The sequence below is a fragment of the Bubalus kerabau genome, chromosome 5 (genome assembly GCF_029407905.1).
Source record: "Bubalus kerabau isolate K-KA32 ecotype Philippines breed swamp buffalo chromosome 5, PCC_UOA_SB_1v2, whole genome shotgun sequence".
NCBI lineage: Eukaryota > Metazoa > Chordata > Mammalia > Artiodactyla > Bovidae > Bubalus > Bubalus kerabau.
The window spans coordinates 82,871,701-82,895,898 of NC_073628.1; the positions used below are offsets into that span (position 1 = coordinate 82,871,701).

Below are 24,198 nucleotides of genomic sequence, written 5' to 3' on the forward strand. Positions count from 1 at the left end.
GATCGAACCCGGGTCTCCTGCGTTGCAGGCAGGTTCTTTACCATTTCAGCCACCAGCTGGTAAAGGTGGGCATATAGTAGATGCTCCACAAATAGTTGTCTGATGAAATGAACTCTGAAGATACATGCAAAGGACTGTTGGGGTGCAGAGAAAGGGGGATTCACTTTGTTTAAGAGACAGGGAGGGGAAATGACTGGGAGAATCTGTTTGACCTGGGCCTTAAAGGATGAATAGGAGTTTGCCAGGTGGGAAAGGGTGGAAGAAGGGAATATAGGCAAAGAGAAAAGCAGAAGCAGAGGTTGGATTGATTAAAATGCTTGGTGTACTTGGAAGGGGTAATTTGTCCCCAGGCTGGAGCAAATACAATGGGGCCAGACCTACAGATGGGTCCTCGAAGAGCCTCTCATGGGATCTGTTTCCCCAGTCCCACACTGGGCAGCACCCAAGGGTTTATTGGATGCCACTAAGAGCACCTTGGCAAGGGGTCTGGGCCTGCTTCTTGCACACGAATACCTGGAACCAGGTATGAGGCCAACCAGACCACCCGCAGGCTGCCCCCTGTAGCTTCTGCCCTCCTGCATGCCTGGAGAACCAAAGCTTTGAGCAGCAGACAGACGTGATCAGATCTGTGTTCTAGAAAGATCACTAGCTGCAGGAGGGTAGAAATGGTTGCTGTGGTAGTTTTCAAGCTGTGCTTGGAGCTGCAGGGGAGGTGGAAGCGCTTGGCCAACTCGCTAAAAGACAGTTACCAAGTGTAAGTGCCTCTTGTAACTGTTCAGCTTTCACTGACTGGTTTTAATTGTTATCAAAACTGCGTTTTGAAAATGTTCATTTTATCTCTATCCCTGCTCCATGCTGCCGTGGCTAGAGATCTAGCATTTCAGAGATGAGGGACTGAGGGCTAAGAGAAATATGACCCCTGAATACGAAGGTGTCTTATGAAGATGTTCTTTATCTCTGAGAAGCCTCTTTTCTTACTGTATTTTCATATTTAACATTAATACCTTCTTCTGTCCCCCTCCTGTGCCCCTCAGATTCTCCTTTCTCTGCTCCTGTCTCAGGCTGTAGTAGTTGGGAGCAGGGCAGAGGTGAATTGAACATTCCTTAGATTGCAGTTCTGAGAATAAAAATATGATTGACCAACTGTATCTAAATGGCTGAAGCAAACAAGTACATTTAGCCAACTGACCTTTGACCATTTTTGGCAAATTGGCTTCTGCCGAATCAACTCAGCTCATTGCCTGGAGCTGAGGATCCTTGCAGGCGGAGCAGCAAATGTTCTTTAGTCCAGACATTGAGAATGGGGTGGATATGCAGGAGCAAAGGCAGTGGGCATGGAAGGGATGCCAAGAGGCTGAGCTGGTTTCTGTCACGGACAGGCTGAGTGGGAGATGCTGGCAGGATGCCCGGGCAGGGGTGTCCACTTGGTAGCTGGGCTCACAGTTCTGAAGCTTTAGGTGAGGGGTCGAATTGGAGCAGTTCTTCCCACTGTGTTCTCGGTGAGTTAGTAGTTGGAGTCACGGGGCGGATCTCCTCAAGACAGAGCACAGCAAAGCAGCGTCCAGGGGTGCTGAGAGGAGCCTTAGTGGCTCCAGAAGAGAGAGTCTGGGAGGACAGACCTAGGGAGAAGACCCTCCCCACGAGGCCTGGGCAGCAAGGATAATTCGGTGTGCAGAGTGAGGAGGCATGGGAGAGAGAGCAGAGCAGGGCAGGGAGGGAGGGAAGGCCTGGGGACAATGTGGGAGGTGACTGAAGAGGCAGATGGAGGGATTTAGGACTCAGGACAAGGGAGCAAGAGCTCCCCCTGAGCCCCGAATCAGGAATCAACCAGGGAACGGCCTGGGGCGGGGGGTGGGGAGGGGAGGGACGGCTGCTCCATGAACTTAGACTTCCTCACAGAGGAAGGTGGGTGCTCGGGAGGCTGTGGGTGGGCAGGAGGCTGTGGGTGGGCACACGGCTGTCAGGGCCCTCTGAGGACGTGGCAACTGAGGTTGGTGAGCATGGCTGTCAGGAGTGCTGGAGTCCCCTTGGGTCTGTGGGCTGTAGGGGGGCTCAAGGTGGCAGAGGGTCCCCAGGATGAAGGCCCTGAAGGGGTGAGTGCGTGTCAGGAAAGCTAGAGGGGCTGGGGGGTGGTGGGCGGTTATTCCAGGAGACAAGGACGGAGGCTGGCGAGTGGAAGCTGAGTTGGGGAGAGCAGTGAGGAAATGGAGGCCCAGGAGGCACGGCCCATGGATGGCAGCCGCTGACGTGGGCAGAGGGGGAGGTCATGGAGAGTTCTGGGCTCTGGACGCAGGCTGGGCTGAGAGTGCCCCGCACCGACTGGACAGGGCAAGGGCCCTAGGGGCGGGCGGGCCGGAGAGGGTGTGGAGCTTTCCAGAGTCCACAGGCCACATGCTCCAACGGTACCAAATGATTATTTCCTCCTGGAGTGTGGGGCCCTGCAGTCTGGGTGGGCTTCACCTGCTCAGCAGTTCCTAGGCTGGAGAAGCAAAGGGGTATCCAGTGCTGAGCATGTGGAGGAGGGTCTCTGCAGGGCCCATGGCTCCTTCCTGGGGTGACACAGGTTTGGCAGGAGGTAAGCTGGGGTCAGGTGAATACAAATGCCCCAGCAGCTGCTGACCCTGCCTGCTTTTCCTGGTGCCAGGGTCCCAAAGGCTGCCTGGAGACCAGGTTCTGCTCAGGACCGGTCAGGGGTGGGCCTGCACTGAGGGGTGGGCTGAGCAGAGGCTGCAGCACCCTCCCCACAGACCACCTAGCGGTGACCAGCCAAGCTCCTGGTTCAGTTGACCACACCTGCTTCTTCCCATCTGGCCTGAACCTTTGCAGGCAGGTCAGGGAGGGAGGGGGTTGGCTGACACCACCCAGGATGACAGCCTGCCTTGTACGTGCTCATCATTCTACATTACCTGTCTTCATGGTAACTGGTGACCTTGGACCAGGCCTGCCTGTAGCACAGGGAGAAATAAGATCACTGAGCGGGCAGTGAGGCCTAAGGAGGGGTGCCAGGTGGGCACAGCATCCGACACATAGCTTGAAAGTGGCACCTCTCAGGTGCACCTGGCCCTGAGTGTGGCCTTCCGGTCTGCTTTCCCAGGAAGTTCTCCCTGGACGACCTGCTGACGGGCATCATGCTCTACTGGACAACGGGCACCATCACCTCCTCCCAGCGCTTCTACAAGGAGAACCTGGGGCGAGTCAATAAGCATGAGATGTAAGTCCAGCTGAGCCCAGAAAAGGGCTTCTGGGGAGGGTGCCTCTGAGACAGAGAAAGGGAGGTGGCCCGCTTGGACTCAAAGGACATTTGATACGGAAAAGTGCAGCCAAGCCTTGGGTGTGCACCAAGTGTGTAGAATAGGACACAATTTAAAGGAGGTCAGGGGTGCTGGGCCTCTCTTTAGAATTAGCTCACAGAAGCTAATGAAGAGAGACAGCAGCTCCCTTTGCTGCCAGGCCTGGTCCCCAAACATCCCCAGGGACTCCCTCAGGGCCAAGGCTAGACTTACGTGGCACAGTGGTTCTGGAACTTCCCTGGACCCCTTGCCAGATCTCATAGGGAGACCCTCAGGCAGCAGCAAAGGGAAAGGGAGCAAAGGTGGAAGTTGGAGACTGTTCCCACCTCGGCCACACTTTCCAGCTGGGGCAGCCCTTCCAGAAAAGAGGGCCCTTATGGGGTTGGAGCTGAGGTGGGTACTTAAAACCTAGGTCTGTCCTTTTATGGATCCATGTGGCTGAGTGAATTTGACCCTCCCCCCCAGCTCCCTGAACCCCGGTTGTGCAGGAGAGCCAGCCCGGCCTGCCCCTCAGTGAAATTCCATCTCTTCCAGGTTGAAGGTGTATGTGCCTACGGGCTTTGCTGCCTTCCCCTGTGAGCTGATGCACTTGCCAGAAAAGTGGGTGAAGACCAAGTACCCGAATCTCATCTCTTATTCCTACATGCCCCGTGGGGGCCACTTTGCTGCCTTTGAGGAGCCAGAGCTGCTCGCCCAGGACATCTGCAAGTTCGTGGGGCTGCAGGAGCGGCAGTGACCCCGGCGGGGCCTGTCACCTCCCTGGCAGCCCCTGCCCTAGCACGGCAGGCTCCCTCCTGACACCCGCCCTTTCACAGAGAAGTCCCTGGTCTCGCAGCCCAGCTCCCAGTAGCAGTGGGGCTGGCGGGGAGCCCATTCCCCATCTCTGGTCCTCTGTGGGGAGAGATGCCCCTTTCCCCAGGAATGTGTTTGCTTCTGTCCCCTGCCTGTGCTGGGACCCCAGGCTCACCCTTCCATGCGAATGCCTCACGCACTTGCTAAGAAACATGGCTTTGATGATAAATGATTTTTCTTCTAAGAGTGGCTGGAACAAGTGACTTGCTGAGCCCCGATCCCACGTAGGGTGCCCCTTCCTGCCAAGCTGGCAAGCCTGCGGCCTGTGTTGGGACGGTGTCCCATTCCACTCTTGGGGACAACAAGAGGCCACTCTGCCCATCCGGGTCCCCTCCAGGGGCAGCTCGGAACAGAGGCAGCGAGGCCAAGTGACTACTGGGGACCCTCACTGCCTGCTTCAGCGATTGGAGGCAGCCTCCCAGCTCTGCCCACCTGCACCTATCATGCAGGCTTGTGCCTCGGGCGCCCCCTGGAGGCAGTTGGGAGGTGGCTTCTCCAGCAAATGCCCAAAGAAGCATTGCAGCCATGGGATCTGGTTGGGAGAGAAAAGGCAAGAGGCTGAGCCCCTCCTTCTGTGTATATAGTTTTCTCTTGGCTTCAAGGAGGCCCTGAGCACTCTTCCTTCTGGAGGGAACAGACAGATGGAATCAAGGGCTTCAGATGGAGCCCCATGCACTGGATGTGAAGAGGCAGGGAAGGCTGGATCTCTGCAGTCTGGCTGAGTGGGCACTTTATTAGTGGTCCTCATGGTCCCTGCCGTGCAGGTGACCCTGACCCAGCCACCATGTCACTGGCAACATGAAAGAAAAAAAACCCTGGTGGGGATATGGAGAAGCCTGCTGCAGCCTGGCGCTGGCCCACAACCCCTCCTGCTTCCTGCAACTCACTCCCAGGGTGGGGCAGGGGTGGGAAGGGTCCGGTACCCATGAGGGGAAGCTGGGATGGACCTGGACCACCATCAGGAACCTATCTCAGGCCTGTGGCTGCTGCAGCCTCTTTGGTTATCGGTGGTATGTGTGTGTGCCTGGAGAGGGGTGGGCAGTGTCTGGATGCTCAGAGGGAGAAGGTCTTCCACACGGTGCAGCCCCCTCTTCCTTGATTCTGTCACCACGCTCATGGGTTGGAGGGACACAGTTTCAACACATGATCCTGCTAAAAATCACCAGGGCCATCATCCCAGCCACAGAGCTGGGCACTTGTGCAGGAAGAGGGGGACTTGGAAAGAAATAGAGCCTCAGGTGAGCAAGTGAGAGTCCAGGGCTGCACCTGTGCCCAAAAGAACTCCACCTGATGGCGGTCCCGCCCTCCCTGCTCAGCCAAGGGCCAGGGCCCCTTTCTGCTTTCATCTCTTTAGAGTGGCTGTGCTTAAAACAGGTGGAAAGAAGTCCTGAACTTGGTTGAGCTCGAGGGCCAGCCGCCTCTCCACCTGTCTCTTCACCTCCTGACTCCCCAGGGCCCCGAGCCTGGACCAGCCCGGCAGTTCCCCAGCCCTCAGTCCCCCTGGTCAGCGGCTGCCACACTATCCTCCGGGCTCTGTGCCAGACACTGCCCCGCAACAGTCCCGCTGATGTTGTTGATGGCGCCGTAGGTCTGCTGCTGCGGAGACAGGGCTGTTTTCTCTGAGGACGAGCTGTTCAGAATCCGGGGCACGTAGGGCTGCCAACAAATGGGGGTGTTAGTGCTTGGGAGGGCTGGGCACGAGATTCCAGACCCCATTCTCCCCCTACAGTCCCAACTGCCTCCAGCAGGAAGACACAACAGAATTTTCATAAAGGACACATAAAGAAACAACATCAGCTTAGGACATGAGGACCTAAAAGATAGCAACTGGCACATTCTGCCAGCAGCCAGAGCAAATCAGAAAGCACAGCCATATAGTTCTCATGGTGCTAGAGAAGAAAGCAGACCTCTTTCTCAGAGGAGACAAAACATCCTCAACTCTAGAGGAACTTTTTATAGGAATCAGGTCTATCAACAGAGGACAGGTTTAGAATGCTGTCAGCGGGACTTCTGAGGAGCTGAGTGAATCTGTGCAGGCTGTGCTTCCTCTCAATCCCAGACTCTGGCTGCCAACCCCAAACCAGGCTGCGAATGAGGGGTTTACATCCGCCACCTGCCGTGTCTGGCAGACAAACTCAGAGTTGTGCCTCTGGGTGATGAATCTTCCTGAAACCTCCGGGGCTGGTCCAAGGACAGACACTGATAAGAGTGCCCGACACGTGGAAGGGAGCCAGCGGAAAGAACACTGCTACTGACCAGATCGGCCCTGTCCCAGCCCTGTTGGTCAGTCCCAGCCCGATCTGCCAGGCCGGCGGTCACAGCTCTGGGAGCCTGGGGCTCCATTCTCCTTTCCCAAGCCCACCACAGGAGGAGGACCCTGGAAGCCAGAAGCGGGGAGAACCAGGAAGGAAAGGAGTTCTGGTATCTTTCTAACTCGGTGTCCTCCTCCAAAGCAGGTGCCATGCTCATCTACTGAATTCAGAGAGGAGTTAGTGTGATAGCCTCTTAACGCCTCGTGAAGCACCTCACACAGGCAGGTGCTGACGAAATGCTCTGATAAACCTTCATCAAACCACAGGGCCTTGAGAAATGGCTTCAGTAAAGATCCAAACTCATCAAGCATTAAACATGCAGAGAAGGAAAGAGATGAGGGGTAGGAGGGAGGCTCAAGAGGGAGGGGGTATAAGTATACTTATAGCTGATGCACACTGTTGTCCAGCAGAAACTAACCCAACATTGTAAAGTAATGATCCTCCAATTGAAAAAACAACAGCAGCAGCAGCAACAACAAAAACTCACAAGCATGAAATATGCAGAGAAGGAAAGTGAGCAGGGAACTGAAACCAAGGGGGACGGGTACGTATCGTGGTAAAACTAATTATCTTCTGGGTGATGGATGTGGCTTCACACATGCGAGAGAAAACATCCGGAGGGACCAGGGATTCCTTCTCAAATGACATTAATTCAGAAACCCTCCTGCCACATGATCAGGGGACTTCTGTCTTAAGAGAGAAGATCACAGCGTGTTTGCAAGGCCCATCTGGCTGGGCCTGTGCAGGTGCTCAGCGCTCGGGTAAGAAACACACTTACTGTGAATGGTGGAGGTACGTGGGCCCCTGCCTCATTGCCTTTGTCACTCGCCGATTCTTCTGTCTGCAGATAACAGCAAAAACTTGCAATGATAAACATAACTGATCTTTCTGAACTAACACCCTCTAAACAAACAGACTATTAACACCCAGAATAATAGTACCAGATGGCACAAAGCTACCAGCAGCAGCCCAAGAGAGGATGGGGTGGTGGGGGAAAGGCAGCGTAGGGAGCAGGGAAGGGGGAGGGCGGGGAAGCTACACATCACAGCCAACTACCCACGCCTTCCCTGTGGATAAATAAAATCTGGAGAGGGCTGCTGATCTGTTGATATGGGAAGAGGTGGAGGAGGGCTGGAGGATGAACCCAGCCATCTTCTGCCACACTCTGGCGGGGCAGCGATCGGGGAGGGGCCCTTTACCTTGTAGTTGAGAGGGCTGAGGTGCTTGAAGCATCCAAAGCAGGTATATGCCAAGCAGACCAGGATGGTGAGCAGCAGCACCAGGAAGGTGAACAGGGTGAGGGGGGCCTTCAGACCTGGGGACAGAGGGATGCCAGCCTTGATGGAGGGAGGTCACACCTGCTGCACGAACTGCTGTGTGGCTTCTCCCTCAGGCCACAAATAAAACAGAAGACATCATTCCACTGCCCCCTTCCCACCGCCTCCAGAAGCTGGGATGCTGTCTTCACCCCAGAGGCGCAGAGTGATGCACTGAATAGCTGCCATCATCCCGGGTCAATTTCGGACACTGGGGCACTGAGTCAATGGCAAGAGGCCAACCTCCTTGCTGGGATGGTTCCCTCCAGTCTGCAGTGCCCTGGGCAGAGTCGGGCATCTCTTCTGCATTTTCTTTTTTCCCAAGAGTAGCAGTTTTCCCTCCTGCCTGCCCCTACCTCCTCCACACTGTGACATGTGAGGACCTGGGCCCATCCACACCCTAAAAGAATCACGCAGACAAACTCCCCTCTCTCCTCTGGTCCTGTCCCTTCATCTTCCCTGAAAGCTGTCTGGGGCAATGGACCTGGCCTTCCCCAGCTTACAGCTGACCTTAGGAGCTTGGAACCGGGTTGTCAGTGCTGCACCCAATCAGCCCTCACCCTGGGGTACCACCTTCTGATTGGACACCGAGTTGATGCTCTTAAAGCAGTGAGAGATTTGACTGGCTGGTGTTGATGTGGGAATGGGAGGTTGGGGGTGGCCTCCTGCCCTCCACCCCTGCCCTAGTTGGCAGGGCCCCTTACCCAGGCGCAGGAAGGAGAAGAAGTAGAGCCAGAAGAGGCACAGGATGGGAGCGGCCAGGGCCTGGTTCACGGCCGCGAAGTGGATCCTCTTCTCCAGCTTGGCCGGGAGGTAGGCGAAGTAGAGGTTGTGCCGGTCCACCATGTGCTTGAGCAGGATGTAGATGAGGCCTGCAGAGCCAGGGCTGTGAGCTGGACCTCGGCTGGGACCAGGGGCTGCTCTGCCCCCTGCCTCCTGGAGGCACGTTTTGTGCCAGAGCTGGAGCCAAGGCAGCTGCTGGGCTCCACGTGTACCTGCATCTCCTGGCTCTCGCTCTCCCCAACCCCTCCTCTTCCCTTCTCTCCTCTCTTCTTCCCCTTTCCTAGCCTCTTTCTGACCCCAGGGAGTAGAGGTTTCTATGTATCCTCTTGGATCACTGCAGTTCTAGGACCATTTTGGGGAAAGAGGAGATTTTACACCCAGATGCCTGGCCTCAACTTCCTCCCACACTGAGCACCCCCCAGCAGGCTGAGCCCCTCCCCTTGCCCTCAGTGCTCCCACTCTCCTCTCCTTTCCTACCCAAGTCAACACCCTGCACCGTCCCTGTCAACAGAGGCCCAAGGGTCTAAACCCAGGGATGGCACAGAAGGTACGCAGGTGCAGCCTTTTCTATTATGTCAGGTTCTTAAAAAAAAAAAAATTGTTGTTACTTTGAAAGAGTAACACTACTGTAGATCTTTAAAATAGTACAAGAGATTATATAGAGAAAATGAAAACTTCCTCCTAAACCTCAGCCAACAGTCTCCCGGATGTTCTCTTTCCTTCCAGAGTCTTCCATTTGTTGCCAGCTCCTGAGGATGTATTTTATTTGCAAGACCTTGGCCTTTTAAGTCAAGGAGGCCTTGGCCTTCAAAGTCCTAAGTTCAAATCCTGCCTCCACTCCTCACTAACACAGCGTTAAGTGCTTCATCTGTGAAAAGGGGACAGAAACAAGACCTGCTTTGAAGGATTGTAAGAGAGTGAAGTGGAGAAGGAAATGGCAACCCACTCCAGTGTTCTTGCCTGGAGAATCCCAGGGACGGGGGAGCCTGGTGGGCTGTTGTCTCTGAGGTTGCACAGAGTCAGACACGACTGAAGCGACTTAGCAGCAGTAGCAGCAGCAAGAGAGTGAAGTGTGGTAATCCACATGGAGGGCGACAGTGGCAGCCACAGCGACAAACTCAAGGGCCTCCCCCAGTGCTGCTGGCTGAGAATGAAGCACTCGGCCAGCAGAGGCCATCAGACCAGAGGAGGACTCAGAGAGGTCTCAGTTTGGAAGGCCAGTGGCGGCAATCCACGAGAAGTGAAATTAAATTTGGTGTGGCTGTGGCTATGAGCCACAGCTTGTGGTTCTTGGGGTTACAAGAGGCCCTCTGTCTGGGGCGCTCCATGACGTCCTGGTGCTGGCTGTCCTGGGGAACCGTGCGGAACCAGCCACCTGCCTACCCTGGGGCCCACTCCAGGGCCACTCACCAAATGGCACAATGATGGGGCAGGTGATACTGTAGGCCATGATGACGGTGAAGACGCACAGCATCCACGCGTACATGGCTCCAAACTCGTACTCGAAGGCCTGGTTCTGGGAGTGCGAGATGGTGAGGAACTCAGGGGTTTGGTCCACCCCAGCCGACCTCCGTGCTCTCTGAGGTGGTCGGAGAGAACACGTCGGGGAGGACTTTGGAAATGGGAGACTCACAGCGACCCCCACCTCTCAAGGAAGGCCCTTTCTGCCCCTCCACAAGCCTCCTCCAGCTTCACTTAGCTCACACCCAGACCTCTCGAGGCACGATGACTCATGTTTTCATAGTGTTTTCCTTGTTCTGATCGTGTCCACCCAACAGGCCTGTGAGCCTCCAAAGGACAGAGGGGATACGTCTGACTGTAGAACGATCCTCCGCAGACTCTGGCGTCAGACCCAAGGTCAGCTCCGCCCCTTGGAGCCCTGTGTCTCAGCCAAGCATTTGACCTCCCTGTGGCTCAGTCTGTGCGTCTGCAAGGTGGGCTCCAGTAGGGCCCATCTCACAGGGGCTCTGAAGATTTCAGTGACAGGATGCAGGGCCTCTCCGCTCATGGTTCCCACAACAGCAAAGGAGAGTAAAAGAGAACCCCACACACCCAATTTAGAGTCTTGAAACAAATGCCATCAGTCCCAAATGCCTTTGACCTCTCGGGTTATCTAACAATTTATGCAAATGAAGGGCTATGGAAAAGGAATGTATGGATCTTAGTTGTGTGAATGTGTGTGTGTGTGTGTGTGTGTGTGTGTGTGTGAGAGAGAGAGAGAGAGATCAGGCCAGTTAAAATGCAAAACTCCCCACTCTCTCCTCTGCCCGAGACAGTGGATGGAGGACGATGTAGCCAGGCCACCTTCACACAGGTGCCTCACACCTCCACTCCCCGCAGTGGGGCCCTGGGCCGAACTAGGAGGCCCTGAGCATGGTGCCTGGCACTCCGCTAGGTAAACGTGGTTGGTGGGGAGACTCTAGGACCAAGGCAGGGCCCACGTTCACCCTCGTACCTGCTTGACGTTCCTGCGGTCGGCCGCGGTCTTGGCCATGACCATGCGGAAGGTGTAGAGAATGAGGCCAGGCAGCCGCAGGAGCTCCATGCCGTTGCCGATGAAGGCCGAGGCGATGACGTAGTTCACAAAGAAGGCGCCCTGGTCGGGCAGGAAGACGCACCTGGGGAGCCGCCAGGTATGTGAGCTGAGCACCCAGGGAGGGAGAGGAGCCCGCAGCTGGGCAAAGGAGGGACTGAGAACTGACCATGGATTTGGCCATCTGGCTATCACTGTCAACCTAGACCTGAGCTAGTTGGGTGTCAGTGTGTCTGTGGCTGCCAGCTCCCAAGTCCTCAGGTTACCCAGCGAGAACTTAAGAAAATTCGCTCTCTCCTTTCAGATAGGCACACGCAGGCCTCCCTGTGAACACTCCCTTAGAAAAGTTTATCTTGAACCTTAGGGTCTACATCAGGACCTACAGTGTAGTACCAGAGGGCTGGGCTGTATCCCAGCTCTGTCTCTTAACTGGCTGGGTAGCTTTGGGCAAGTTCTTTAACACCTCTGGGCCTCAGTCTCCTCATTCGTAAAATGGAAATAGTCATCATTTCAGCCTCATAGCTTGTTGTGAAGATTCGATGAGAAACAGAAGAAAGCATTTGGCAGAGCATCTTCTTAAATAACAGGTATTGTTATTAAAAGCGTGTGGTATAAGCTGAAAATACTAACAAGGACACACATTTAGAAATTAGTTTAACTCCACTCTCATAGCAAAAATAACCCGGGGCCAGACAGTTATTCTGGTTGCAGTGTTAATCACTATTTCCCTTTCCCTTCCCTGGCACCCCTGAGACCTAGCAGTTCCCTCTCCCCAAGCAGTTCTGTTCTCAGTAAGTAAGTTTCAAAGGATGAAGGAGACTGTCACTAATTGAGTTTTAACCTAAAAGATTAACCACATTTCTGCACACGTGGCACAAAGTGGGTCAGTTCCCAGGGTGCAGCCCAGGCAGGAAGCTGGAGGGGTGAAGGGGAGGCTACAGGCGCTGAAGCACAGACTACCCTCCCCCTCTGTCGCCCGAGGCCCAGCCCCAGGGGACAATCATCCGGGACCTAGAGCCAGAACTCAATGTGGCCGATACTTACTCCAACCTGATAGAGGCCTCTGAGGACGTTTTATCAAAGAGCCACCGGAAGAAAAAATCCAAACTGAAAGAAAAATAAATCCTGTAAGAATTTATTTCCAATACTCCATGTGATCATACCTATATTTTCTTTCTTTCTTTTTTTTTTGCTTTCTGTTTTTGATTGTTGTTTGTTTTGTAAAAGGCCTAATCTCAAGATCTACATTGGTTTTCTACATTGCATGTACACTGGTTACTTATTACACCATAACTTATCAGGGCCTGCTTTCGCAAAAGCTTCCTTCCTCAGAATAACCAAAGCCACGATTAGACTCGCTCCCTAAGTGGAAGGTCCATGATAAGTTTCATTTTAAGCTTTTTTGTTTTCAAGGCAGAAAGAACCTAGCTCTGAAAGTATCAGTGGGCCGGCACAACTGCACTCCAAGGGGGTGTGACAGGTTTAAATGTTGTTAACAATTTGGATCCACTTCCAAACCATTTGTATTTTCCTGGAGACAGTGTTCTCTGGATGTGACCTTGGTTCTGAACTTAGAGCAGGAGGCGGTAATGTGTACCTGGTGAGGCCAAGGGAGGGCAGGATCAGCACCATGAAGATCAAGAATATGTAGACCTTGGTCATCATGATCCAGTTCTCTCCTGACCTGCAGGAAGTCAGACGTGAGCCCTCGCAGTCCCTCAGAAGCCCCACGTATTCCCAGGAAGGCCCCTGCTGTGTGCCCATCGCGCTGGTAGGCTGCAGGGCCAGAGACCCCTCCCTCAGGGGTGAGTCTCAGAAAACTCACTTGGTCCAGTGAGATTCCAGCAGTGTAGAGTAGTAGACGATGGTTGGGAGCAGGGCAGAGAAGGACCACAGGAGGAGGGTTGGGAAGAACTGGCTGATGACGGGGTTCTAGAAAACAGTCCATAGCAGAGAGAGCTGTGAGCCTGGGCGATCTGGGTCATGACCTGTTGGCACGGTGACTCAGTGAACTCGGGGGTTTTGGTCGTATTTGTCCCCTAGAACCAATGCTGTGCCTGGTACAGGGTAGATATTCCATAATGCTGGCTGAATCGATGATAGCACCTAACATTTGCACAGCTCTTTTTTTTTTTTTTTAATTTTGGCCATGCCACACAGCATGTGGGATCTTAGTTCCCTGACCAGGGATTGAATCCATGCCCCTACAGTGAAAGCACCAAGTCTTAACCACTGGCTCTCCAGGCAAGTCCCTATATAGCACTTGAGAAGGTTGAAAGCAGCTTCACATACAACTGAACTCCACTCATCTTCCTGGCCAGATAGAGAACCTCTTCTGTTCCCTATAAAAAGCCAACAGCAGACACCAAAGCAAGATGTAGTACTGACGGCCAGGGCCCCTCTCCAGCCTCCTGCCCACTCAGCTCCCACTGGCCCACTCACAGCTCCCCAAAACCGTGCCATGTTAGTTCCCAATCTGGTCTCTGCCTGTTGTACTTGTTATTACAGTTTCATGATTTGATTAACTTATTACCTTCTCTGAAAAAATGAGCCTTGTAACAATAGAAGATTTCTTTGAAAACTAGGTTGGACACTTTAGAAAGACTTGATAAAGGTGACTTTCTGAAAAATGCTGTTGAATTTGACAGTAAATTAACTGGAAAAGAGCAAGGAAAATGAAATCTAGGATTCTGTACTTTTTGCAAGTATGTTTAAGATCTTGCTTTACTGTAAGAAACTAAAACTAGAATCACAAACAATGAAATAAGGGTATGTTCTCTGTAAAATGGACAAAAGGGAATTCTAATCAGCAGATCCTTTCTCATATAGCCCATCAGGTTCCTCTGTCCATGGTATTTCCCAGGCAAGAACACTGGAGTGGGTTGCCATTTCCTTCTCCAGGGGATCTTCCCAACTGAGGGATCGAACCTGCATCTCCTGCATTAGTAGGCAGATTCCTTACCATTGAGCCACCTGGGAAGCCCAACCATACAGTCAGTTCAGTCGCTAAGTCATTTCCAACTCTTTGTGACCCCATGGACTGCAGCACATCCGGCTTCCCTGTCTATCACCAACTCCCAGAGCTTGCTCAGACTCATGTCCATTGAGTCAGTGATGCTATCCAACCACCTCATTCTCTGTCGTCCCCTTCTCCTCCGGCCTTCAATCTTTCCCAGCATCAGGGTCTTTTCTAATGAGTCAGTTCTTCAGCTTCAGCTTCAGCATCAGTCCTTCCAATGAATATTCAGGACTGATTTCCTTTAGGATTGACTGGTCTGATCTCCTTGCTGTCCAAGGAACTCTCAAGAGTCTCCTCTAATACCACAGTTCAAAAAGCATCAATTCTTCAATGACATGCTGAAAATCTCAACAAAACTTATGAATTTTTAAAATTATCTATTGAGCCATTTATCACAACAGCCCCATGAGTATAACATGGCAGAGTGTTATAGAAGAAAAACCAGTCTTTAGAGGAAAACGCAAGGCTCAGAATTAATCAGCTAGGGAATGGCAGAGTTAGGACCAGGCCCTCAGGCCCTCTGTCCACTGTGTGTTTCCCAGGGTATGATTAATCAAATGCCAAGCGGAACTGAAAGAAACAAGATTGAGGATGATATTTCAGCAAAGCCAATTATGGGAAACCAAGTAGATGCCATTTTAGGGAGTGTTTAATTGTTATCAATTCATGTAAGATTTTTAAAAAAATCATTCATTAGCTATCTAGAGTAAATAACTTTACAACAAGATTACCAGAAACTGAAATGTAAAAAAAAACCAGCAATAATAATTGATTCATGATCCTGCTATCCCAGAGAGCAAAAGACGTTTTTTCATTCTTTGCTAGCCACTCCCCATAGCAGCACACTTCACTGGCACATCACTGTGACCACTGCTGAGAGATAATTTTATATCCTGATCTTATCATAAGCCCCCTATGTCTGCCACAAAGTCTATGTAATTTTTTAATGAAAGCTTAATGGTCTATCAGACTGAATACACCTCATTCAACTCAAATCTCCCCTACTGTTGAGCATTTAGATTGATTCCATTAGAGTTGTATCTGTATCTTTATAGTAACACATATACACATACATGGACTTCCCTGGTGGCTCAGAGGGTAAAGCGTCTGCCTGCAATGTGGGAGACCCGGGTTTGATCCCTGGGTTGGGATGATCCCTGGAGAAGGAAATGGCAACCCACTCCAGTATTCTTGCCTGAAGAATCCCATGGATGGAGGAGCCTGGTAGGCTACAGTCCACAGGGTCGCAGAGAGTCAGACACAACTGAGCAGCTTCACTATACACATTCATATACATGCATGCACACACACACACATATATATATACACATAACATTACTATAAACACATTGTAATAAATGCTGCCATATATGTCCAGGGCTTAAAAACACAGACATGAGTCGAGTGGTTCAGTTTGAAACTAAACTCCTGGTTTAGTTTGACCCCCACCCTGCCACCCCAGCCCTTGGCCTCATCCCTCCACCTCCCACTCCACCCTCTTATCGCCAGCCCCACCAGGAGGGGTCTTGCAGAACGGTCACTCACATTCAGTGCATGGATGGGCTTGGTGACATTGAACTTGTCCATGGTGGACAGGATGATGGAGGGTGTGGTCAGGAAAAACAGCACCACGAAGAGGATGAAGTTGATGCCCAGCCATTGGAACCACCAGCGGAACCCCTGAATGGAGAGGTTCTTCCTGCAGAGAGGAGGACACGGGCCCTGGAGGCTTATCTCTCAGGCTTTGGTCACCTAAGACACCAACACTGCACTTGGCTAAGGTGGGTCAGAAGGTCAGGTTCAGGCAAGGCAAGCGACTAGACCGAGGGCTCCGGCTGAGGGCTCATTCTGACCTCAGGAGCACAGGCAAGTGTCCTGCACTGACCTTCAGCTCCAAGAAGGTCAAACTTGGGGTCCCTGTGAGCTCAGTGGGGAGACAAGTTATTTGCTGCTAACACAGCTCCTCAGCAGGAGTCTGGGGCCAGAATCTGCCTGAAGAGATGCCATGAGCCCCAGGGCAGACCAAACAAGGCTACAATGTGGCATTTCTCAGACACACTAGAGATACATGACCCCCGAGGGGCCCATGAGCTGGGGTGTGAGGAGGAGGGAGGCAGGGGACAAAGGCAAAAGGCCCAGCTGGGAACTCCCTGGCTTCTTGCCCCCAAGAGCAGAGTGATAAGCAGTCCCAAGTTTAGAAAGGTCAGCAAACCAAAGAGCAGACCGCCAGGGGCTGACGCACAGCAGGCAGAGGCAGGGGCCCAAAGCTCGCTCTGGACAAGGAACTGAGGCCAGGCTGGACGGCGAGCCGAGCTGAGGCCTCTGCCGGGCCATCCTTGCCCTGGGCATCATGCTTCAGGCTCCCGTGGACACAGCTCAGGTCACCAACTTGTGCCCCAGGCCAGAGGCAGCTGGCACTAAATGCAAGCCTGCCCTGTCTGATACAGCAGCCTCGAGTCACAGGTGGCTGCTGAGTGCTGACATGTGGCTGGTCTGGACAGAGATGGGCCAGAAATGCCAAATACATGCTGGATTTCAAAGACCACAACATAGGAAAAGGAGACTGTAAAACCTTTCCATTTTTAAAAATTGATTACATGTTGACCTGATAACATTATATATATATAGGGAGAATTCTTATGAGAGTTAATTTTAATATATTTTTTAGACCTGCTCTTTATTTTTAATTTTTGGGTTTTTGTGGCCACACCACATGGCTTGCAGGATCTCAGTTCCCCGACAAGGAACTGAAGCCAGACCATGGTAGTGAAAGCCTGGAATCCTAACCATTAGGCCAGCAGAGAACTCCCCTGTTTCTTTTACTTTTTTTAATGTGGCTAAAAGGAAACTTAAAATTACACACACAGCTCCTATTATAACCCTACTGGACACTGCTGATGCCAGGGAGAAACACTGGAGTGAAGCCCTGGATGTGGACAGGCCTCCCCCCCGCCATGATGCCCCCTACCCACGGCCCAGAGGCGTGCAGGAGAGTGTGTGTCTCCCTGAGTCAAACCTGTGCTTCCAGGTGACTTGGGCCGCCCCACAGGACATCCCGGCCTCTTTCTCACCCCTTCCTGGCTGTGGGCTCACCAGCAGATGTCCTCGGGGTAAGCGGCAAAGGTGACCGACCACCTGGAGATGCTGAGCTCTCTGCCGTGGGATGAAGGCTGTGGCTCACCTTTGCACTGAAGGCCTTGACACTTGCAGGCGTTGAAGTCCTTCAGGACGCTGCCAGGAAATGCAGAAATGGCCAGGGTCTAGACCCCTCAGGGTACCATGTACACATGTGGCAAATAGGACCCTGTGAGAGTGGAAGCCCCGTGGCGCAGGACTTCTACTTTATCATTGTTGCTGCTGCTGCTGCTAAGCCGCTTCAGTCGTGTCCGACTCTGTGCGACCCCATAGACGGCAGCCCACCAAGCTCCCCTATCCCTGGGATTCTCCAGGCAAGAACACTGGAGTGGGTTGCCATTTCCTTCTCCAATGCATGAAAGTGAAAAGTGAAAGTGAAGTTCCTCGGTCATGCCCGACTCTTAGCGACCCCATGGACTGCAGCCTACCAGGCTCCTCCGTCCATGGGATTTGCCAGGCAAGAGTACTGGAGTGGGGTGCTATTTATCATTAGCTTATTATAATTAACGCTATGAAAGAGATGCCGTTCTTAGCACACTATGTGCAGAACTTTGTTCAGTCCTGAGAACAAGCCTGCCAGTCAGGGATTACCGTTACTATTTTACAGATGAGGAAATGCAGGCTCTCAGAGTGAGGTTTGCCTCCCAGCTGTCTGACTAAAGCTCCTGCGCTGTTCCCGTCACCCCAACACAGGGGGCTCCTCCTTGCGTGCTGCCCCCCTGCTACACGCTGCCTTTTTTAAGCTGGGCTCTGGTTGCATCCCCCTGCTGGGGCCACGGCCTCACCTTTCACTCCCCCACCACCCCCAGACTCCCTAGCAGCATTAGACTGCATTACTTACGACCCCAAGATACCCCTCCCTGGGACTCCCACATCCACCTTCACCACTCTTTCCCCCCTTAGTCTCCCACAAAGAACCCACCAGCCCCCCATTCCCATCTCAGAACACCCTTCCCCTTCTCACTGGCCTTCTCCTGACCCCGCCTCACTTCAGGGTCTGCGGGGCACATCCAGGGGGTCTGTTCCCAGGGTTCATGAAGCCCGAGGCAGGGAAGGGAGGGGGAGGGGCATTTGCTGGGTCACCTCCCTTCCGCCTCCCTCTCCTGCCCTCATCCCCTGCTGCCCCCAGCACAAGGTGACATGGAGATGCCAGGCATGAGAGTGCTTTAGGAGCTAGAGCTGAGGTGAAAACCCACTCCCCTGGGCCAGGCTCCTGTCAGCAGTGAGCATTCCGCCCCCAGTGGAGCCTCTGTAGGGAGATGGGAAGGACACACACGGAAGGAGAATCTGATTCCAGACTGCGTATATGAAGGAGGGTGTGTACACCCCATCTAGGAAAATGCTGGGCCACAGAGGCAAGAGGATCCCTGGGCAGCTGGTGAGAGCCCAGCAGTGGGGTAAGGCTACCACAACCAGCTGCAATCACCCAAGCCCAGTCGTCACACAGACACAGGCTGGGCTCACCGAGGGAGTGAGTGGAGTGGGTGGCTGCCCCCCACGCCAGCCACAGCCAGAGAAGGAGATGCAGATGCCACAAACAAACCCCAGAGATGGTGGTCCAGTAGGACCATCTCAACCCGAGAGGAACAGCAAGTTGTCTGGAAGCACAGAACACACCCACACTCACTAGGTGGCCATGGACTTCTCCTGGAAGGTGACGAAGGCCATTCCCAGGGGCTGGTCCTGGACCCTGCATTCCTCCTCTGTGATCCTCTCCATCAGCCTGTCCTTCATGCGCGTGTAGTAGGAGATGGCGTCCTCCTATCAGAGGACACAACCCCTTGTGATGACGCGGCCTTGTGCGGGCATCAGGGGGCCCAGCACCCATGCCCCCGGTGGGGTGTGGGCCCTCACCCACTCACAACCCCGCACTTCACAGCAGCAGAACTGGCCACAAGGCTTGGGGTTGATGAAGGTGCGCTGGCCTGTCTTCACCTGCAGGTTTGTGTAGTAGGTCAGGCTTTTCTCAGTCTTTTTTCTGCAGTGGGAGGGACAAACGTCAGACTCGCAATCCTGTGGTGTGACTCACAGCCTCCACCCGTCATCACCCCCTGGTCACCACCAGCTTTCTAAGCAAGAAAAGGGCAGAGCCACCCTCCTCCCATCCTCGCTGGGGAAGCCGAGGCCAGCAAGGAACGAAGGTGGGCATCTCAGAAGGAAGGGGTCAGAAAGCTGCAGGCCAGCTTTGCCCATGCCCACTGCCCTGCCAGGTCTCCCTTACCTCTCCTTGCACAGGTAAATCAGCTTGGCCACATTGTAGCACAGCTGGACCTCCACCACTTCACACGTGGGATACGCGTCCCTGTGCCCCAGAAGCAAAAGAAGACCATTGGGAAAGAGAACCCCTGGCAGGGGAGACCCCAAAGACTCCAAGGGTGGCAGAGCAATTACATTTTCATTTCTGCACCAGTGGAGACCTCTTTCTTATCTTTTACCAAAGGGGGAAATTTTGAAATATAATACAAAGAGGTCCTTTTTAATAACAAGAAAGTAACTGCCTGACACTGACAAGTTTACATCTACTTGGCTTTAAATCAGCACTTCTTTTGGAGAAAAAAATAACACTATCTATTACCTCCTCTACCCACGCAAGGGAATAAATTTGTTCTTTGCTCCAGGTCATTATTAGACCATCACTGAAATCCTATTCAGTTTGTGACCCTTTTGAAAAATCACAGGTCTAATGAAAGCAAAGGACCCTCAGCCCAGTAAATGCATTCACAAATCATAGTAAAATACTGCATGTATACTTATTCTTGGCTGGACACTGTAAGAACATTAACTTATCTGATCCTTACCATGACCTGTGAGGTTTCTGTGCCCACTTTACAGATGAAGAAAACAAATGCTAGAGAGGTAAAACGACTTGTGATCAAGATCACACAGCTAGTGCATGTCTGAGCCACGAAGGGAATCCAGGCGGCCCAGGTCCAGGGCCCACACCTGCACCCACCATATGATGCTCCCTCACCATATACACATAATCATATGTACAACTCCTGGGCATTTCTAAACCGTGTAAATCCCAACTACTTCATGCCAGGCACTGGGTACTGGGCGTGGAGCCTGGAAAAGTTTATATCTTAGTGAGAGACAGACAGCCTGAAATTGTCACGAGTTCAGGTCCCAATAGGAGGTTTGAGGACGAGAACAACAGTGAAAACATCCTTGCTACAAGGCTGATTCACACATCATCCCCATGGATTGCAGCAGTGTTCACTAGAAGGGCTTCCTAAAATAGGAGAAAGTGTGATTCAGTGATCGTGATGGGAATGCAAGGACTTTTTTTTTTCTCTTTTAGGTAATACATTAAGTGGAGCTAATGTTTCCGAAGGGCTTCCCTGGTGGCTCAGTAGTAAAGAACCTGACTGCTGATGTAGGGGACACCGGAGTTAGATCCCTGGGTTGAGAAGATCCCCCGGAGGAGGAAATGGCAACTCACTCCAGTATTCTTGCCTGGGAAATCCCACGGACAGAGGAGCCTGGCAGGCTACAGTCCATGGGTCACAAAGAGTTGGACACAGCTGGGCACGTACACACGCACTGTTTCCAGATGTTGCCTAACAGGACACTTGGGAGAGCTGTTTCAAGGAATCAAGGAAAATGATTCCAGTATCTGGTGTTTACATACAGAAAAATATTTCTAAAATGCTTTGCGTTTCTGAAAGAGAGGTTAGTCAATAAATTTTAAACATTTCATTTTACAATTCTGTTTATGCTAGTAATTTGAGGCCTGGCATGCTGTGGTTCATGGGGTCGCAAAGAGTCGGACATGACTGAATGACTGAACTTGAACTTGAGTAATTTGTTTAGAAAGTGTTCTTCATAAATAAGGCAAAGCTAAGCCATGCTGTTGCTTACTTGCTTCAGTTGTGTTGTGTGTGACACTATGGACTGTAGCCTGCCAGGCTCCTCTGTCCATGGAATTCTCCAGAATACTGGAGTGGCAAGAATACTGGAGTGGGTTGCCATGCCCTCCTCCAGGGGATCTTCCTAGGCAAGGGATCTTCCCAACCCAGGGATCAAACCTGGGTCTCCTGCATTGCAGGCAGATTCTTTACTACTGAGCCACCAGGGAAGCCCAAGCTGAGCCACAGCCAACCCTTAACCCATACTACAAATTATTGACTGCTGATGAGGAAGGAACATAGACTGAAACCTCAGCTCCCTGGCTGGGGTTCCAGCCCTCCAGCCCAGGATCCTGGGAGTCTCTGGCCTGCTCTCCCTGTACCACCCCCTTTCCTGATGTGCCATATGATGCTCTGCATTCATGACACTGTACACACATAATTTCCTTCTCACAGGAAAGCCCTTTCTCCAGCCTCCCCCTGCAGGATCCCTGTGCAGGTGCTCAGAGGAGGCTGCTGGGAAAGGACGTTCTGGCGGGAGGGCTGTGAGTGAGCTCTGAGGACAGAGCTCTGGACACAGAGCACTCACTCAGGAAACACACACTGATCAGAAGAATGGACCATGAAATGCAGGCCCAGGTCCCTCCCCTCTGAAACTACTCTTTCTCAGGTATCTCTTCTTCTGCAAAGCTGACACGGAGAAGCCCAGGGTGAATCCTTTTTTTTTTTTTGGTGGGGAAGGAGGGTTTCCTATGAATCCTTTTCTTTCCCCACTAGCTTTCAAGATGTTTCTCTGTTCCCACATGCTGGCCTGTACTCTGGCTACTGCAGTCACGTGGCTTCTGGCAGAGGACGCATCACCCCAGCCCAAGCCCTTGCAGCCCCAGCAGAGCCTGCCCACAGTAGCATCCAAGGCTCTGTGGCTGGGCCAGGCCCTCTGGGGGTCTCTGTGGGTGCCCAAGCTCATCTAAGGTGCCCATCCCACCAGGAGGGTGGCCGTGCTCCCCTTCCCTCCCAGCGGAAATGGCCCTGCTCACCGGAAGTGGCTCTCCACCGTCTCCTTCTTGGCATGTCTGGGGAGTCCCGTGATAAACAGGGTCCTCCTCACCTGCCAGAGAAACACCCAAGCGAGAAAAGTCACCAGGGCAAGCCAGTCTGCAGGAGGACACCCTATTCAAGCTGTTCACCCTGTTTTCCTCCTCGAGGAAAACAATGGGGGCTCAGGGGCTTAGAGGCTCATCTTCCAAGCCTGACAGAGCCTTGAAGTCTGTTATTTACATAGCATCTTTTCTAGGCAATCAAAAATACACTTCCAGGGATTCCCTGGTGGTATAGAGGTTAGGGCTCTGTGTTTCCACTGCAGGGGCATGAGTTCAATACCTGGTTGAGGAACTAAGACCCCGCATGTCACACAGTGACACAGCCAAGAAAAAATACATTTCCAAAGCAATTTCTATGAGCCTCCTTTGCATGACAAGAGACTGAGAAAGAACCCAGAGAGGGGAGGTGACTCAAAAGAGGTCGCACAGCAGATCAGAGTCAGACCCAAGAGCCAACTCATTGGAAAACACCCTGATGCTTGGAAAGATTGAGGGTAGAAGAAGGGGGCCAACAGAGGATGAGATGGTTGGATGGCAACATCAACTCAGTGGACATGAGTTTGAGCAAACTCCAGGAGATGGTGATGGACAGGGAAGCCTGGTATGCTGTAGTCTGCAGTTCATGGGGTCACAAAGAGTCAGACATGACTGAGTGACTCAGTAACAACAGAAACTTCCCCTACCCCCATCAAGTTGTGGGCTGCAAAGAGAGAAGGAGCTGCTATCAAGTCAAACTTCTTGGAAGTTACTTAGAATCAGTAAATACAAGCCCAAACCCCACAATCTAAAGGCTAGTTGGCAAAACAGTGGGTAATAGCCAAATCCTAAAACAATCTAGCAAACAAAAAAAATTCTAAATGCCAATTTTGAGCACACACATGCAAGCCTGAGGCCCCCCTTGCACTCCTTTCTGGCTCCCACCTGAGACCTTCCCCAGCACATGCCCAGACTACCCCCTACTCACCAGGCTCTCCTCCTTGTACTTGATGGACTGGGTGTGGTGTCGCATGAAGACCACAGTGAGGATGAGGTAAAGGATAGCAAAGACGGTGTGCAGCCAGAGGAGGTTGTTGCTGTGGGGAGAGGGGAACAGCACCTGCCATCAAGGCTGGGCCCCAAGCAGGGGCTGGAGGGCAGGGGCTGGGCTTGGTTACCTTCATGGCCCTGAGCTGAAGGCCAAAGGCTTCATCAAAACAGATTCCTCTGACAGAGATGGCATGGCCAGTGCCCCTTTATAGAGGGCACTGTGCTGGCAAATGCACCCCAGCCCCACGTGACACCCCCGGGTCTCCTAAGACCCACTGCAAAACAGCAGCAGCCTGGGGCGTGTCCACGCCCATAGCCGTGACAGGTGCTAGCAGCAAAGAAGCTTTGGGATGCTAACCCCCTCGCTTTGGCCTCTCCTGGGCTCCAGAGTCCACCCTCTGCTTGGTCTCACCCATCAGCACCCTCACGCCCGGCCACCTTGTACTCACTCAGTCTGCAGGTTTGCGATTGTCGTCCTCCCAAAGCTGTAAGGGTCTTTGTCTGCAGAGAAGCACAGATACTCAGGGTCACACTAGAGACACGCGGGGGTAAGGGGAGCAGCCTTGGTTTGTGGAGCTCTGAGGAGGGGAAGGATACGATATCCAAACCAGTCCGAGGATGGTGACGCTTGTCCAGTCTTCAGAGCTACACCACCCAAGACCTTTGCTTTACTCCAAGATGCTCCTGACAACTTCTTCTCAACCTACCTGAAGTCAAAATTTGACTTCATCTTGCTTTGAGATTCTCGTGGCATCCCTTTGGAAATCTAGAAACATCCTAAGCTGTTCCCAAAACCAAATCTGGGAATCACTGGGTATAAGAAGTGGATTAATAGGACTTCCCTGGCGGTTCAGTGGTTAGGAATCCACCTTCCAATGCATGGGGTGCAGATTTGATCCCTTGTCAGGGAATTATTAATAAGATCCCACATGCCTCAGAACCAAAAAAAAACCGAAACATAAAACAGAAGAAATACTATAACAA

General features: G+C 52.5%; 2 protein-coding genes across 6 annotated transcripts in view; one reads left to right on the top strand and one right to left on the bottom strand.

The window, feature by feature from the left end:
• The window catches only part of EPHX1 (epoxide hydrolase 1), a 36,757-nt gene extending 32,724 nt beyond the window's left edge, over positions 1 to 4,033 (top strand). For both annotated transcript variants that reach the window (XM_055582009.1, XM_055582010.1), the window contains exons 8-9: positions 3,095 to 3,211; positions 3,825 to 4,033. In XM_055582009.1, coding sequence (XP_055437984.1) covers positions 3,095 to 3,211; positions 3,825 to 4,026 — 319 coding nt within the window. In that variant the 3' untranslated portion in view covers positions 4,027 to 4,033. The remainder of the gene's footprint in view (positions 1 to 3,094; positions 3,212 to 3,824) is intronic.
• Positions 4,034 to 4,846: 813 nt separating this feature from the next.
• The window catches only part of TMEM63A (transmembrane protein 63A), a 36,607-nt gene continuing 17,255 nt past the window's right edge, over positions 4,847 to 24,198 (bottom strand). For 3 of the 4 annotated variants that reach the window (XM_055582006.1, XM_055582004.1, XM_055582005.1), the window contains exons 8-24: positions 23,664 to 23,715; positions 23,153 to 23,261; positions 22,126 to 22,196; positions 19,462 to 19,542; positions 19,095 to 19,218; positions 18,868 to 19,001; positions 17,199 to 17,336; positions 15,651 to 15,804; positions 12,912 to 13,018; positions 12,684 to 12,770; positions 12,131 to 12,193; positions 11,009 to 11,171; positions 9,964 to 10,132; positions 8,475 to 8,642; positions 7,654 to 7,769; positions 7,233 to 7,295; positions 4,847 to 5,798 (exon numbers count right to left, since the gene is read on the bottom strand). In XM_055582006.1, the coding sequence (XP_055437981.1) occupies positions 5,634 to 5,798; positions 7,233 to 7,295; positions 7,654 to 7,769; positions 8,475 to 8,642; positions 9,964 to 10,132; positions 11,009 to 11,171; positions 12,131 to 12,193; positions 12,684 to 12,770; positions 12,912 to 13,018; positions 15,651 to 15,804; positions 17,199 to 17,336; positions 18,868 to 19,001; positions 19,095 to 19,218; positions 19,462 to 19,542; positions 22,126 to 22,196; positions 23,153 to 23,261; positions 23,664 to 23,715 (1,964 nt within the window). In that variant the 3' untranslated portion in view covers positions 4,847 to 5,633. The remainder of the gene's footprint in view (positions 5,799 to 7,232; positions 7,296 to 7,653; positions 7,770 to 8,474; positions 8,643 to 9,963; positions 10,133 to 11,008; positions 11,172 to 12,130; positions 12,194 to 12,683; positions 12,771 to 12,911; positions 13,019 to 15,650; positions 15,805 to 17,198; positions 17,337 to 18,867; positions 19,002 to 19,094; positions 19,219 to 19,461; positions 19,543 to 22,125; positions 22,197 to 23,152; positions 23,262 to 23,663; positions 23,716 to 24,198) is intronic. The other variant, XM_055582007.1, reaches the window with a different exon arrangement.